The 16,960-nt window shown below is 42.3% G+C and overlaps 1 protein-coding gene across 6 annotated transcripts in view; it reads right to left on the minus strand.

The window, feature by feature from the left end:
• Nucleotides 1-45: 45 nt before the first annotated feature.
• The window catches only part of ABL2 (ABL proto-oncogene 2, non-receptor tyrosine kinase), a 118,865-nt gene continuing 101,950 nt past the window's right edge, over nt 46-16,960 (minus strand). For 3 of the 6 annotated variants that reach the window (XM_041754685.1, XM_041754666.1, XM_041754674.1), the window contains 6 exons: nt 16,306-16,490; nt 14,504-14,656; nt 13,140-13,229; nt 10,242-10,415; nt 9,479-9,712; nt 46-9,169 (listed from right to left, as the gene is read on the minus strand). In XM_041754685.1, the coding sequence (XP_041610619.1) occupies nt 7,989-9,169; nt 9,479-9,712; nt 10,242-10,415; nt 13,140-13,229; nt 14,504-14,656; nt 16,306-16,490 (2,017 nt within the window). In that variant the 3' untranslated portion in view covers nt 46-7,988. Of the gene's footprint in view, nt 9,713-10,241; nt 10,416-13,139; nt 13,230-14,503; nt 14,657-16,305; nt 16,491-16,960 lie in introns of all 6 variants that reach the window. The other 3 variants (XM_041754656.1, XM_041754642.1, XM_041754650.1) reach the window with 1 other exon arrangement.

The raw sequence follows: 16,960 nt of genomic DNA on the forward strand, positions 1-16,960 counted from the left end.
CGCTCAGTTAAAATTGGGGGAGAAACACTCCAATCACAAGCCTACTTTGCCAATAAAATATTGCAACCTTTATTTAAAATAAAACACAAGTTGGCAAGCCTTGTGAGACAACAGGCAGACAGCATTCCCCTTTCAAGGGCCTCGTTTATTTACATCAAGTTTAACACTGTTAGCAGTTCACAGTCAGACAACAGGGTGAGAGAATTAAATTAGAAAAACAAAACACCTGAAAATATATTACAAGAACAAATACCTGACAACACTGGTAGTGTGACCCATGATTGATGTGTTTTCAGTTAAATCCCATATTGTCTCACTGTGTCCCCTCCGCAGTGCACACCAGGCCTCACCCCGTGTGCACCCACCATGCATACACCTGCAGAGCGTGACCTTTGGTATAAATGTTAAACAAGTTTTAAAGAGTCATATGTTTTAGGGCAAAGTTCTGTCAGCCACCATGAAATGTTCCAACTTGTTTTTGTCAAGCGAGCATAAAACTGGGTTTCTCCACTGATAGTCATTACAGAATCGGATTGCAAAGAGGAAGAGTGTGGGGTCCACCCAGGGGACCGGGGGTTCTGAGGATGCATAAACAGCTCAATCAGCCTGTTCATGGCAAACACACCAAACCAGGGCACAGCTTCTATTCACCACAGGGAAAGATCTGGGTAACTCCTCTTTCACCTACTCCTCTCCTTTCTTAGCACGACAACGGTGTATGTACAAGACGTGGACATAACACATACCCTCTCTACAGATCTGAGATCTGAAGGTTTTCAAACATGTGCCCTAAAGAACTCTAAGATGAGTACCTCATTGTCCTTTCTAGTTTCTGAATACTAATTTCTCTGAAGAACAATCACCCTAAATCAAGGTGATTTCTCAAGATCTCAGAAAATTTCTCTCATAACGGAATCCCAAGAACAGTGGCCACAGTGAAAAACGGCTTGTTGAAATGGAGGCAGGCTGGCTTACCTGGCCTTCAGCTACCAGAAACATCTCAGTCTCTTGGCATTCTTGCCACTTTCAACACATGGTATGGTACCTCTGAATTGTAAAGAACAGTATCTGGGATTCACCAGTGAGGACACTAAAGCACTACAGGATCCTGCAATATCTTCTGAATCAAGAATAAATTTATTTGGCATACCTGTGTTACTGTTGTGTTACACAACTGATGAAAACTATCCCTACATGTGAAAATTTTACTAACTAGAAGTCCTATTCTCCAGTTCAAGTGTATGGTGCTTAATTACATGATTTAAAATTCCTATTCTGATAAAATTTTCTAATTCCTTTCTTAAAGCCTGCTAGCACTGGACAATTCACCTCCACCATGTCCTAAAGAATTGACCAGAATGCTCCCAGACCTCAAGTCCTGCATTTATAGCTCAGTAGTCTGGAGTGACATGCAGGACCCAGAAACTTGCTCCTTTGAGTAAAACAACCAAGAATTTCACAGAACAGACACAGAGGGCACGTATGGGGCATGATCTGAGGACAAAGTGGCCTAAGCTTTTGACTTAAAGGAGACGGCCCTTCCTTGAGATGATGTGCAGGTTAGATCAGTTCACATGCCATCTGTGACCATGGGCTGCTCCAGGGCCATGCTACTGTGTTCAGTATGCGTACTCAACAGTGGGAAAGTTAAAGGATGTAATTCTTCTAAGAGAGGTAAACAATTTCAAATTCGTAATTGTACACAGGAGCAAAGAAATGCTCTTGGAAGGAGGGAAGGGCCAGTTAGAACAGCCTTCCCCCAGCTCACCAATCAGGATGGAGAAAAGTGCAGTCTGTCACACACCGTGTGTGTGGGGAACATCTCAAGCAGGGATTCTCACCGACCAGGGCTTTGAGCCACCGCCACCCACCTACCAGTTCTAGCTCACTCATCATGCAACATCAACCCAGCTTACAAGTCTCTCCTCCGCAACACACACAAAACCCATCTCTGAAGGCACAATCCTCTGAATGACCTAGAATCAAGATGACCTGCTTTAGCCTCCTCACTCAGGGAGAAGCATGCAATCTTCTTACCCTGATTATCATAGGGTGGAGCCTCCCCTAATGTCCTGTCCTATGGATCTAGGATACTGAGTTAGAAATGAAGGAAATATCATCTTATATATGTGTTATCTCAAGAGGAAATGTACACCTCTGGTATGGCATGAGAAACAGCAGCCCCAGAGCAGAAAGTCCTCTTTTTGGACATTGCAGTAAACTTCACATAAGACAGACATGGAGCCAAGACAGTCATCTGGGTAGATGCTCTGCACAGGAGGCCCATTCCACAGCCCTGAAATCCACCCACGCTTTCCAGTAATACAGGAGGACAGGGAATAGCAGTGAAGTTCTGGCTGGAACAGAGCAGGTAACAGCAATCACTGTTACTGGAGGCACTTGCCAGAAAAAAAACCCAAAAAAACAAAAAACAAACCTTGCATTTTTTAAAATTCTGGTAGTTGGAAAACTGGAACTCTCTCCAAAAGATTTAACTATCCTAACTGTTAAGAGTGGGACAAGCTTTCGAACCAGCCCAAGGCTTCTCCTCTCTGACTAGCAGGGCTATGGCCAGCAAACGGTTTTCTGGGTTGTCACGCAGAACGTACAGGCATTGTGGGGCTACCTTTGCCTGCCTTTGTCAGAAGGGCATAAGGTCCCTTGGAGCTGCCTTTCCTTCTCTTTCCGGCTCCCACACATCCCAATCCAAAGCAGACATTTACAAAAGAACTGAGCTTGACAGAAGCTGAGGCAGAGATATAGACAGCTGGAGGTCTATTAATTCATAAGAAGAAACTTCCATCCAGAGACCCATCTACATAAGAAAACTGGTTGTAATAAATGCTTAGGAAACAGAGATGGATCCCAAACCAAGGTAAAACAAGTTAATGCCAAGCGAGATAAAACCCAAAAATCGTTATGAACAAAAACACAGACAACCCTGTCAGCTCAATGTGAATTCCTGTGGAAGCATAGCCAGACAGTAACAATGACAACAAGAGCTAAAACTGGAAGGGAGAGGTCAGAATGCAGTGTAGCTATAACTCAAAAGTGGCCACCAATGCAATTTACTCTGGGGTATTTTATAATCTAATAGGCAAATTGTGTTTAGCTACTCATTTTAGGAAAAACACGCACATACAGATGATGAATGTCAAGCTCATTTCTAACGGGAGGAAATTTTAGAAAACTAATTCCCAAAGTGCACTGGTTGTATGGCCATCCAATCCCACCTGTCCCCTCCCCACCCAAAAAATCCCAACGAAACCACGCTGGACATCGGTTAAAAAGACACTGTCAACATTAACAGGTAAGAGTCTGCTCCCACCATGTTAGGATGCTAAATGGCTGAACAAGTTGTGGACAAGTGTTCAAGGCTAAGAAGAGGGCTTTAATTCTTCCTGAGTCAAGGTCCCTGGAAGAGCTTCTTTATTCTGGAGTACATATTAGTATTTTTTAATGATAATTAAACCAGAAAGTTGGTCCGTAGTTTTCTGAAGTTATTCGGCGCTGAGCTACAATTTTAGCAAAACACTTAACTATACCTGCACATATTCATTTAGCAGTTTCATATTTACAAATGTGGTAAGTCACAGGGGTGATTAGTCAATCAGCATCTAACTGTCTGATCTTCTAAACAGACATTAATAATACAACCTTACAGTTAAATTACATTTGATACTTTCCTCAAAGTGCTTTCATATACATTACCTCATAGCCATTAAAATGATATGGAATAAAGTCATTTTGTTTTTAAGAAAAAGGAATGTAGGACTAGGGTTTTTTAAAACTTAACTTGATATTTCTTTATACAAAGTACAGACCACTGCTGTGTTGCTGAGGTCTGTCCAAAGGAATAACCCCATACATTTTTTTTTTTTTTTTATATCACTGAGCTCTACTGAATGCCTGCTTTGCTAGTGTTGCCATTACTCAACATTCAAGGCCCTCGAGGTCAGAGCGCCAGGAGTGTGTGTGTGCTTTAAAAGTGTGCGGCACTGTGCAGGCTGATTGTCTATCTGAGCCACTTTTTTTTTTTTTTTTTTTTTTGGCAGTGTCTCACAAGGCAGCAGTAAGGGCAGAAAGACCCCACAACCAGAAAGTCAAGGGACCTGACCTTAGCCTTGACTGTGCCACTAATTAAGATAATGGGCAGGTAACTTCACCATCCTCTCTTCCAATTTCTGAAGCTATGAAGAAAAGGGTTGGGGTACCAATGGTGTTCTGGCAGTGCTGGATGTCTAAAACACTTGGAGGAATTCTTGGAAAATACACTTGCTGAGACTTCACCCCACTGGGAATTCTGATCTGGGATGAGCCAACACATCAGACTTTGTTAAATTCCAGAGATTCTGTTGCACATCCCTGGCTAAGACTCACTAGACTAAGTGTTAGTAATAGTAGTAGCACTGAACATGTATGGAGTGCTCATTATGTGCCAGGCACTCGAGCTAAGAATCTAATATACATTATCTCATTTAATCCTTACAACAACCCTGAGGTAGTTACTATTATCATCCCTGTTTTCCAATGTGGAAACTAAGGCTCAGGAAGGTTAAATGACTTGCCTTCTAGACTGGCTTCAGAGTCTCAACTCTTAGTCACCAGCTATACTGTATCCTTTGAAACTCAAAAGCTCCATGACTTTAGTTAACACGGGCTATGCCTTAGCAAAGTCAGCATCTTTTATTAACTGGGCACTATCTTACCAGCCAATTTTCAACTGAATTGTAAGAAAATTCTAATTTAAACCCCAAAATGCAACTGGGAAAGGATCTCTACTCTAATGATATCAATGAACAGAGGTCATTTGGAAAAACACTAAATTTCTTAGGGCCAATCTTTTTTAAGGCTATTATCTCTGAAAATCACAATGGAAGTCTGTAGGAAAATAGACATGCTTTAATTTTACACAAAGCCTTTTATGAAAATACTTCATGTAAAGCACAATCAAGATGTATTTTACACAAAACACTGCATTTTAAGGTAAGAAATAGAAGCTGAAATCATATTACCTGTACATGAAAGGACTCAAGCTGAGACAGCCCACTGTAGGCATATATAACCACTTTAGAAAGTTGTCAACAACTCGTAGAAGGGCTTTTGCTCCTGCTTTGCTTTTAAACTAGACAGGTCATGCTTTTAGTCTTGAGCAGTTTTCTCTGCTGTGAACTCAAACTTTTAAATTTATATAAGGTTACTTTAAAAATCTGGTCCTTTTCAATTAGAAAAAGGAGCAATCTAAATGATACTTTTATAGTGAGTTGACAGTGCCTCTTTCACCTGAACCCTGAGCCTTCAATACTGAAGTCACACAGTTCAAGCATCACGTGGACAGGCTGTGCTACAATAGTTAATGCTGCTCTGGACAGTGTTGAACAAAAGCAATTTATTTCATAACTTAGTGAGCACCTACTGTAGGCAAGACAGAGAGCCAGGTGCTGCCCCTGAGTGAGACACAGTCCCCACCCTCAAAACTGTTCTGCGGTGAGAGAACCAGGGAGCTTACATACACTCAGTAGTGTTCCTCCAAGGCTTATTTTCAGAGCTCTCAAGGAAAGATCCCTTGCTTAAAAAAAAAAAAAAAAAAAAAAATCCCCTGAAAAAAACAACAATTATAATTAATCCCTCAAATTGCATCCCACAATGACGGATAAACTTAAAAAGCAGCATAATATTCTAAAGTTTTAGCTGTCCCTGCCCACCCTTAAAAGGCAAATTGCTAAAACAATTTCAAGTTTATGGAAATGACTGATGAAGGGGAGTGGCAAAGAAGGAGGTGGGAGGACCATGGGCCGACATCCTGGTTAAAGGGAAGTCTGGTCTTCTCGACCGACCACTCAGGGAAGGTCAGCCAGATTGCTCACTGCCTGTGCTGCATCCTGTAGGTAACCTACAGTCAGGGCTCACCCAAGCCCTGCCAAGCCCAGGACTGTCTCTTCCCTTCTCTTCCTCCTCCTGGCCTGCACCTCCTCTGGAGCAGCCACAGCAAGAATCAAGGTTTCCTTTCTTTCTAATGAAAACTCAGTTTCCTCCTCAAAGAGGACAAACTCTGTCCAAAACATAGTTTTGCCTCCTCAGTATTCTAGCCCCGTTAGCATCATCTCAGCAGTTCCACATTTCCATTATCTGCTACTGAGCAAAGAAGAGAATGAAAACCATTGAACGTAACAACGCTGCAGTGAAGTGGCTCTCAAAGGGATAGCTATACACTTATTTGCAAAACACCCTGGAGAAGATGTAGTATTACCTTCCTTTAACAGATTAAGAGACGGGGCTGTGGCTTGACAGTGGAACGATAACAGAGGCAGGAAGAAAACTCACAGGTCACCAGTGTTCAACTCCTATCTTCCTAAGTTAATATTCGTTTGGGAGGAAAAAATAATGTATTTATTCTTTTGTATCAGGTTCTCCTTGGGCAGGTGAGGGGTGGTGGTCATAAAGCTTTAAAAAGAGAATGAAGTATTAAGATTAGACCTGATATCAAGAATATTATCTAACTGCCTAGGTTCAGTTCAATATGATCCTAATTAGCTTCCATAACTATAACTAAATAGGAGAAGGCCTAGTTTTCAAAGGCAAAACATATTTGGGGGTTAAGTCATTATGTTTCTAGGGTTTAATCAGTGTTTCCTTGAAATGACCTGCCCCTTCGATTATGCATTCTTCAAAGAGAGGTGAAGTGACAAAATAAATATCAAAGAGTATTCCCAGTATTTACAGACAAGCACAACCATGAGGGGGAAGGGGCTATGTGAAGGGAGAAGAGTAGGTGGGAGTAATTGGGGGCAATTCATCTGAAATTCACGGAAAGTGAAAGAATATTTCTCCTCCTCCCTACCTAGCCTGGGTCTAAGGTGATGAGGGAGGTGAAAAGTACAGAGAAATGGCCATTGGGACCAAATCAGCTTCTCAAGAACACTTAAAGTCACAGACCTCTGGAGCTGGCCAATGGATTCCAAAAAGAGACCTCCTTCCCTGGCATGTTAGCCGATAAAGAGATGCAGAGCTGCTTAATTCCTTGGCCAGTATGTCGGTTTGCAGGGGCACGGCATCAGAAAAGGATTCCCAAGAGAGCCTGTACGTGACCGCTGTTTTCCATATAGACATTGATTAATGCCCTGAATACTGCCAGATATAAAGGAAGATGGCCCGCCCAGCAGAGAGCAGAGAGGAACCACAAAGGAGACCCCTATGCCTACAATTTATAGATGGGCACCAGCGAGCTAAAAACCAATCCCAGTCCACTAGGAAATAACCTATGAGGGGGAGAAATGACTTCTGCTTATCAGTGGAGATGTGAGGAGGAAGTTTCAATCTCCCTGACTACTTCCTAGCATTCTTTACTTCCTGCACCAATTAACATGCCCATGGTAAAAAGGACAGGAGCATGCCCTCGCAGGCTGACCTGCAGCTTCGACTATGGCGGTGAGCTCTGGAGAAACAGCTGCTTTCAATGGCCTCAAAGGAAAGGTCCCCCTCGGTAACATTCCCAGCTTTCCCTTCTTCACTCCCACCCGATTCATTAGGTGAGGTGGCACGTGACCACCGCCAGTACCTCCTGGAGCCCCAAGACAGTCCCCTTCTTGGGGCGCGGAGTGAGCACCCCGGCCAGTCCACAGTCTGCACACAGGCCTGCAGCCTGGCCCAGAGCAGCCCTGTTTACCCACCACATGTCATCCCACGTAAGAACGGATTGGACTGGGTTCTCTGTGACCTGGCAGACACATGTTCCCTGATGTTCCAGGGCAGCTTCCAATCCTGTCCACCACTGCTCTGCCCCCATTTCATTTCCCTGTCCTATGTGTTTTGCTTTTTGTTATTTTTGAGATGAACCTGTAAACGTGAGAACTCAGAGATCTGAGGTACTTCACATAAACACACTCAAGTATCAGTCTTTCATTTTTTGAAAACAAGAACACAGGAAAACAAGCCCCTTTCCCTCTCCCCTCAGAAATGTGAGCATCTTCCCCTGAGGCTCACAGTGGCTACCTCTGCACCACGTCACTGATTTCCTGGACACATGACAATAAGTTATTAAGGACAGGGTTTGCCCCGGACACCCCGGCAGCAGCTGAAGACACCTGCAGCTCCTGCAGGCTGAGTTCCAGTTTGCTCACAGCCTCTCGGAAGGCAAATTTGTTGCGAGTTTGAGGGATGCAGTCCACATAGCCTGAGCAGTAGTCGAGTAGCTGGTGTCCCGTGTCCACCAGCTGGCTGTTGGGCACAGGTTCCGTGATTGCACTGGACAGTAGGTCAGCACATTCCAGCAGGGCCTCTTTGCTGATTTTGTCTGCTGAGATTTTCTCAGCCACCTGTTTGGTTTTTCTCAGAGCCACTTTAGTACCTGCTGTGCCATTAGCCATTTTGGCTGGTGAGATGGAAGATGTGGGCAGAGGCACTTGAGGTGGAGGCATCACTGGCCTCCCAGCTTTCCCACCGATGGGCACTGCCCCCGGAGCTGCCTTCTTCCCTCCTTCCTGTGTTTCTGGCGTGGGCTGTCCTGCAGTCGGGGCAGTGGGCTCTTCCGTGGAGTCTGAGCACATGGACGGATGCTGCAGTAGTCTCATCACTGGGGGTGGGGGTGGGGCACACTTTGGTTTTACCCGTCGGGGTCGGTCCTTGTCTCCAGAGGATGTGACCTGATGCTCAGATAAGAGTTTGAATTTATTGCCCTGAGAGTCTGTGCCAATGAGCTGCACGTCAGCTGGAGTGTGCTTCAGAGTGGGTGAAATAAGGACTGGCACTTTGTGGTTGTGAGTGGTTGGGAGGGCTGCTGCAGCCTTGGCCGGAGAAGACCAGCCTGTCTGCTCGCCATCCTCTGGGACTCCAGCCATGCCAAGTCGTGCTCCACCATTCCTCTCCTTGCTCTTTGGGGCAGCTGCCACTCCAGCCACCCCCACCGCTGGAGAGTCCTTCTCTGTAATGGCTGGGTCCCCAGAGGGGGTTCTGAGAGGAAGAGCTGTGGCTCCTCTGGGCAAAAGTTTGGCTTTTGGTCTCTCCCTGCTTGGAGCAGCACCTTCCTCTGATTTTTTTGGAAGCATATCATTGGCCCTGTCCACATTCTCTTCTGGCTGAGAAGAGGTGGACACTGTCCTTTCCAGCTGGAGTTTGGACCTCTGGCAGTTCCTGGGAAGGGTCATTGCCATCCTATCCTGCTCTGGAAGCCCTGAGGACATGGAAGATGTAGAGTTTGACCTTGGAAAAGGCTTGGAAGTGTCATCACTGGCTGTGGGTTTACCCGCTCGTAAGCCCAGTGTCTTTTTGATTAAACGTGGTGTAAAGAAGCCTGTAATGCCAGACCACCCACCCCCAGCAGTGCCACTGCCCCCACCCCCGCCACCATCGTCATTACAGAGGTTCCTCTGTGCAAAGCTCCCCCCATAGCACTTGGGTGGCACCAGATTCGCTTCTTGCTGGGCAGGAGTGAAAGAGAACCCATCAGCATGCTGTAGAGAAGCAACAGATGAGAAGTTACCCGTGAGTTCATATTTCTTGTGGGGTTGATTCTCCATTTCTCGGAAGGAACTGCTGCGTTTAGGGGGTGTGGGAGCATTTCTCTTTTTCATGAAGGAGCTGAAGAAGCCTCCCTTCCTATCCCTGGTGAAGCATGTCTCTTTGGCATCTTCCAAGAGGCTGCTGGGTGACTTGTCTCTTTGTTTTCGAGGCAATGCTGGGGACCCACTAGGGGCCTGTGCACCTCTAATGAACCCTGATAAGAAATGGCCAATCAGTAACGTTAAAGACAGTGATTCCATTACACTTGAGTAACTATGGTTAACTATAAGAGTTTTGTTAGTATCTCTTAAATGTCAGGACTCAGAAGAAATTAATAAATATGTTATCATTTTACACCGATGAGTGTTCCAAATACAACATGTGATATAACTGGGAAGAAACAACGTGCTGGCTTTCACCTTGGCTATTGTCTATTCTCTAAAAGCTACAGCACACCCTGACCTCATCTATCAGGCTCAATGAAGCAGTTTTTCCCAGAAACTGTCAAGAGATAACTGTCTGAGATTGGAGAGTTGAGGAAACAGGGCGAGAGGCCAAGTAGTAGAACGGACAGAAGAGATCAGGACTAATGACGCTGGCATCCCAGAACCAAGGACAAGAGCAGGAGCTGGTTTAATGCTGGCCATTCTCTCTTTGGGGAAGACGGACAGCAAAGTGGAAATAAAGGATCAAACCCCAAGGTTCTGGAAACAGTTTAATTCTACCCGCCTAGTGACCCATACCTGGTGCTGAACTGGAAGCAGAATTTTCTGTGGTGTCCTGTGCCGCTTCGATATTCTCCTTGTTCTCCACCTGCTTCTTCAGCGTCCGGGTCTTGGAAGGAAGTATTGGCAGTCGGGGCAGGTATGGAACAACAGATGAGGAGGAGGCAGCTCTCCCAAGTTCCTCAGCTACCTCTGTGAGGAAGATAAAAGGACTGATGAAAAACAATTTCAGGACACAGAAAAGGTTTTATTTTCAGAAAAAGTATACAACAGGGAAAAAAAACTGGAGAAAAGAGTACTAAAATATACAATGGAATCACAGAGTATGTACTCTTTTATGTCTGGCTTCTCTTGCTCAACATTGTGACTGTGGATTCATCCACATTGTTGCATGTGGCAGGGGCTTTCTCTCATGGTATATTGTTCAAAAGTGTGAATATACCAAAATTAATCCATTCCTCTTTTGATGGATACTTAGGTTGTTTTTAGTTTTTGGCTATTGTGAATATGCTGCTAGGAACACCCTACTACGTGTCTTTTGCTTCAGAATTGTGTGATTGTCTGCTGGGTATATACCTAGGAGCAGGACTGGTGGGTTATAGGGTGCACATAATTCAGCTTTGTTGGATTGTGCCAAACGGTCTCCCAAAATGGCTGGGCCAATCTATACTCCCATTAGCATTGTATAGTAGTTTTGGTTACTCTGCATGCTTGCCAGAGTTTGATATTATCAGGGTTTTTTTTTGTTCAATTTTAATTTGAGCCATTCTGGTGTCAGTCTCTATGGCATCTCATTGTTCTATTTTGGATTTCTCTGATGATGAGTAATGTTCAGCATGGTTTCATGTGCTTCCATATCATTTGGATATCCTTGTTTACTGAGTCCTTATTCAAAGGCTGACCAAAGCAGACAGATTTCTGGAGTTATTTTTATTTTTAGATTGTACCTTATACCAAGAAGGAGGGTAGATGCATTTCATTTCATTCAAATGAAGCAAATGAGGCTTCTGAAAAAGTGCTCACCCTTTTGAACATGGCTATGCATTTTGTGGCTTCTACTGGGGCAAAGACATACTTTGCTACTCATTCCTGAACAAAAATGAAGTGGAATCAATGAAATTGTGAAATATTGTGTTTATTTTACATTTTTTGGCAACTATTTAAAAAAATCGACTCCTCCACAAGAATGGATATACAGTATATAACCCAAGCACTGTCAGTGAGATTCCTTTCCTACACTGCTATGTACAGCAGCTGGCAGACACAGACGTAAGCTATAAAGATATGACCTCAAGGATGCTAGTAACTGTGCCCCGTGCCTCTTGGAATATTCTGAGGATGAGATCAATGTCGAAGCAAAAGTGAAGTGATACTGGGTGGGAGTGGCTGTGGGAAGTAGGAAGTCCCAGAGCCCCTTGAGTCTGTGGCTTCTACTGACTCTGAAGTTCACACCATCCCTCCTTTCCCATGGTTTGGTTATGAGCCAATAAATCCTCCTTTTATTGCTTTCGAAAACTTGAGTTAGATTTCTTCCACTCACAACTAATAAATACATCTTTTTAAGGTAGGAACTGTGTCTTATCCCTATGTCTTCAGTATAGTGCTTGCCAAAGATTAAATGCTTAATAAAATGTGGGTTAAATAATTTTAAATTTCTTGCTTAACAATTCTGAATTGCAATTACCTTTAAAAACTGATAATGGCTGATTTTCTAAAAGGACAGAACATTTTTGAAAGAAGCAGAAATATTTAAGCAAGGATTCAACAGAAGTTAAAAGGTGACACAGAAGCATCAGAGAAGTGGAGCCTGTGACTTGTATCACTCCAGCTCTGCTGTGGTAAAGCACAGAGGGGCCGAGACAGGCAGCTGCTCAAACTGGCCCAAAGGTTGATGTGCAGAAGTTTCAGCTAAGCAAAGGACAAGGAAGAAAATACTTTTCATTCAACTTCAGTGTTATACTTTTCCCTTCTTATCTGAAATGATACATTGCTAACAAAAGATGACAAAATTCAACTTGCCTGATTTCCTTTTCTCATATTTTAAAACCTGAACTTAAGTAGTAAGCTCTGTGTTCAATTATGAAGGAGAAATTTGAACAAATATGTGTGAAATTCTGGAGCTATACCAAAGAATCTAATAATAAGCACAAATAACTAAGAATTCGATGTTTTTAACTCTCTAGGAATAGCCTGTCTATATAACAAGTTTACTGTCTGACTTCTGCATGTAATTGTAGAGGCACTGTCATGCCTACGTGCGCCTATAAATTTGTTTTTCAGATACGAAAAGGCTTCTCACTGTTCATAGCTTAACATGCTCATTTTAAACTATTTTCTATGTCAATATATTTAAGAATATCATTTTAAATATTCCATTATATGAACATAATTAGATTCTTAAATTGTTCTTAATTTTTCAATATTAAAAACTACATGCTGATGTAACATCTTTGTAGCTAAATCTTTATTCATACTCTTATTTCAAGAACTATTTCTAGAAATGAAATTTCTGGATATTGCCTTAATGACTTGATTCTGTCTTTGTAGGTATGGTTCAGGGAGGTGGAATAATCTTCATACTCATTTTTTCTTCCCTTCCATATATGGTAAGTGTTGGTGGTTAAAGAACTACCAAACTTCTTCTCTTTATGAAGAGACTGAATTTCTAATTAAAATACAATTTCAATATTAGAAATGAGCAGAGACATAGAGACATTTAAAAATAGCAAAAAAAAAAAAAAAAAAAAAGAAAGAAAAAGAAAAAAGAAAGAAAAAGCAAAGCGAGAATAAAGGCCAAGAATTAATTCAATATCCCGAAACAGAGTCACAAACTAGAAGAATCTACTGTTTTTGAAATATTACCACCCCTAACACCACCCAGAACTGGCCACCAGCTGTAAACTACCAGATTCCCACCTTCAGAAATGCTGGAGTCATGAAACATGGTTTCAAAAGCCTGATGTGTTTCAGCAAAAGATGGCCTGTCAGCAGGGCTCCACTTCCAGCCTATGTAACAAAAGAAGAAAATACTGAAAGCTCCTTTCAAAAATTAAATATCCAATGGCACACCTGCAAGCGAGTCCCAAGCATCATGATGGATGCTACTGAAGGAGAGGTACAGCATGTTCACAATGACAGTGAGGCAGATGCTTCTCAGTTCCAGACTTAAAACTGTGATAAACCCACTTCCTAGGGCTGGTGCTTCTATGTAGCCTCAGCTTCTATTTTCTCTACTACGGGGATAAAGAGGGGTGGGGAGATGCTTTATAAAATGGAAAGTTGGGGCGCCTGGGTGGCTCAGCAGTTTGGTGCCTGCCTTTGGCCCAGAGCATGATCCTGGAGTCCCAGGATTGAGTCCCACATCAAGCTCCCTACATGGAGTCTGCTTCTCCCTCTGCCTATGTCTCTGCCTCTGTGTCTCTCGTGAATAAATAAAATCTAAAATAAATAAAATAAAATAAAATAAAATGGAAAGTTTTTTTCTACTAGAAAAATGAAAGAAGTAGAACCTGTATTCAAACTCATTCTAACCTTATAATCAGCTAAGTATAATCAGAAGTATAACAGGATATCAGAAAGGAGGAAGTTAGAGTTCACTTTGACAAAAACAGGACGGTAAGGAAAATAACAAGACATATGCTTAAACACAATGCAATCTAATTCACCACTAACCTTCTAGCTTTCTCATCTGTTAAGAAGTCAGATGCTTTTGTTTATTCAAAGTGGTTACTTTCAGGTACTCTCCAGTCTTTAGCAATCATTTTTATCTAGTTGAAAGCAGCCATCTCCAAACCCAGTTTCTTATTAACCTATTAGAATATGCGAGTGGTTTGGGGAAACCACTTATATGCAATATATGGGCCATGGACAACTGTTATTAGAATTCCAATTAAGACTCAATGGTTTATTATATATGCCAACTGGCTGATCAATGACCCTTTTTTAAAGATTTTATTTATTTATGAGAGAGAGAGAGCACGCACATGAGTACGGGGAGAGGGGTAGAGGGAGAGGGAGAAGCAGATCCCCCACTGAGCAGGAAGCCCTATTCAGGCTCGATCCCAGAATCCTGAGGTCATGACCTGCACTGAAGGCAGCCTGAGCCACCCAAACACACCTGACCAACACTTTATGTGTCATGAGATTGGATTCAATCTAACACTGAGAGGAAAACTGTTTTCTTATTTTGTTAATCACCCTGAATCACTGACTTAACCCTTCAAAATTAAAATACAAAAAACTCAAAAAACAAAAACAACAACAACAAGAAAACCACTTACATGCTCTCATAAGTTCATAAACCTTAGGGGGGCATCCTTCAGGTTGTTCCATTCGATATCCTTTTTCCAGTAGATCATACACCTGAGACAGGTCAATACCTGGATATGGTGACATTCCATATGTAGCAATTTCCCACAACAGTACCCCGAAAGCTGCATAAGGGATTTAAAAAAAAGAAAAGTTGAATGTTTCTTCTCTGATCTTTAATTTTATACCATTAGGTAACTTTTCTTTCAAATTTTGGATAACATTCACACTGTTACAACATTAGTATACTCTTCTAATTCTTATAGCTGAACTTGTCCTTCTAAGGTATCTGCCAGAAGAATGCTTCAGGCATAACCTCAAGACAGTTTTCTATAAATTTGCCAATTTTTTTTAAAGATTTTTTTTTTTAATCTGAGACAGCAAGTGCATGAGAGCACACACTCACACCAGTGGGGGCAATGGGAGGAAGGGGTGGGGAACAGAGGGAGAGGATGGTTGAATCCCAAGCAGACTGCCCACTGAGCATGGAGCCCAACACAGGGCTTAATCCCATATCACAAGATACCAAGATCACACCCCAAGCCAAAACCAAGAGTCTGATGCTCAATTGACTGAGCTACCCAGGCACCCCATAAATTCCCCAATTTTTATTTGGATTTCCTTTACTGTAGTGAGGGAGAATAAATTATGACCATAGAAAGTCTGGGACAAAACCCAACTACTCTTAGAACAATCTATGATCTATTTAATGAATTCCAGTTTTTACATCAGCAAATATTAAAGGAGTCAAAAAGAAATAAACTAATTTAAAATAAAAAAAAAACATCACACTAGTGGTGCCAGGATGGTTCAGTTGGTTAAGCATCTGCCTTTGGCTCAGATCATGATCCTGGGGTCCTGGGATTGAGGCCTGTATCAGATTCCCTGCTCAGTGGGGAATCTGCTTCTCCCTCTCCCTCTGTGCTCTCCCTCTCTCAAATAAATAAAATCTTTGAAAAAAGAAAAAAAAAAACAAAGAAAAAAAATCACACTAGAAAAGGAAATTTGCTTGACTTTGTCACACATTATTTCTGAGTTTAAGATTTCTGGTAAAAAGTGACTCAACATCTTACAACTATTTCTGTTGGTCTACAACCCAAATTTCTTTTTTTTAATTCAGAGGCAGAGAGAGAGAGAGAGAGAGAGAGAGGCAGGCAGAGAGGTAGAGACACAGGCAGAGCGAGAAGCAGGGTCCATGCAGGGAGCCCGATGTGGGACTCGATCCCAGGTCTCCAGGATCACACCCCAGGCTGTAGGCGGCGCTAAACCGCTGCGCCACCGGGGCTGCTCCCAAATTTCTATAGACTTGTTCAGTCCATGAGCCCCTGCTAAATCTGCTTTTCATGACAACAGAAACAAGATGAGTTAGTTACAAGGACAAAGTCTAAATGCAATTCCATCATGCTTTCCTTGAAAAGAAGAGGCTACTCTGTGTCACAGTACTCGAAACGAGCAATAAAACCTAATATGGAAAACAGGAAGCTTTGCAAAGAGAGGATCAATAAAATTCCAATGCAATCCAAGATCTAGACTGTGAGCCCTTTGAAAGTGGGGACTTTTTTTTCCCACTTTCTTTACACTACTTTCTATGCTAAGTGACTAACACAATGCCTGGCAGATAGTAGGTATTAATAAATTTTTGCTGAATGACTGATAAAGGATGGAGGATAAAGGCAGAGTTTACTGATCACACAAATGAGAAGCTCTAAAGAACTAAAAACATTTATTAAAAACATAAAATGTCAGACAAAGAAAAAGTCCCTTCCAACCTTACCCCAGACGTCAGATTTAATTGAGAAGGTATTGTAGGCAAGACTCTCTGGTGCTGTCCATTTAATAGGAAATTTGGCTCCAGCATGAGCAGTATACGTGTCTCCAGTCATCAATCTACTTAAGCCAAAGTCAGCCACTTTTACCACATGGTTTTCTCCCACTAGGCAGTTACGGGCTGCAAGATCTCTGTGGAAAAGAGAACCCTAATGTGATTCATTCAGATGGTGAGAAAACGACCATGAATGCTCTATTCTTGGTCCTTTGTGCTACAAGTAGAGTTGGTAAGTCCATGCTGACAGATATAGTATTATTTTATGATAACTGCTAACATGGTAAAAAGCCACGAATTATATATCACTTGTAAAATAGTCACCAACAGACAGTTATCTGATACTAGAATAAAAAAGACTTCAGAAAATGGGTTCCTATTTATAAGTACACTGGGACAGGTTGCAGAGGTGAACAAAAGACGCTTTTCTACAGGGGTTTACTTTAACTTCTTTAATAAGACAGAAAGCTATTGTTAAAATTAAGCCATTAGATGGAGAAAAAGACTCTTGGATATGGCCCAACAAAATAAAAAGCATTCTGTTCTGAGAATTAGCAAAAGCCCCTCATTAATACTTTCACCAGAATACAGCAGATTTATAAGTTGG

Source organism: Vulpes lagopus, chromosome 1 (assembly GCF_018345385.1).
Source record: "Vulpes lagopus strain Blue_001 chromosome 1, ASM1834538v1, whole genome shotgun sequence".
Classification (NCBI taxonomy): domain Eukaryota; kingdom Metazoa; phylum Chordata; class Mammalia; order Carnivora; family Canidae; genus Vulpes; species Vulpes lagopus.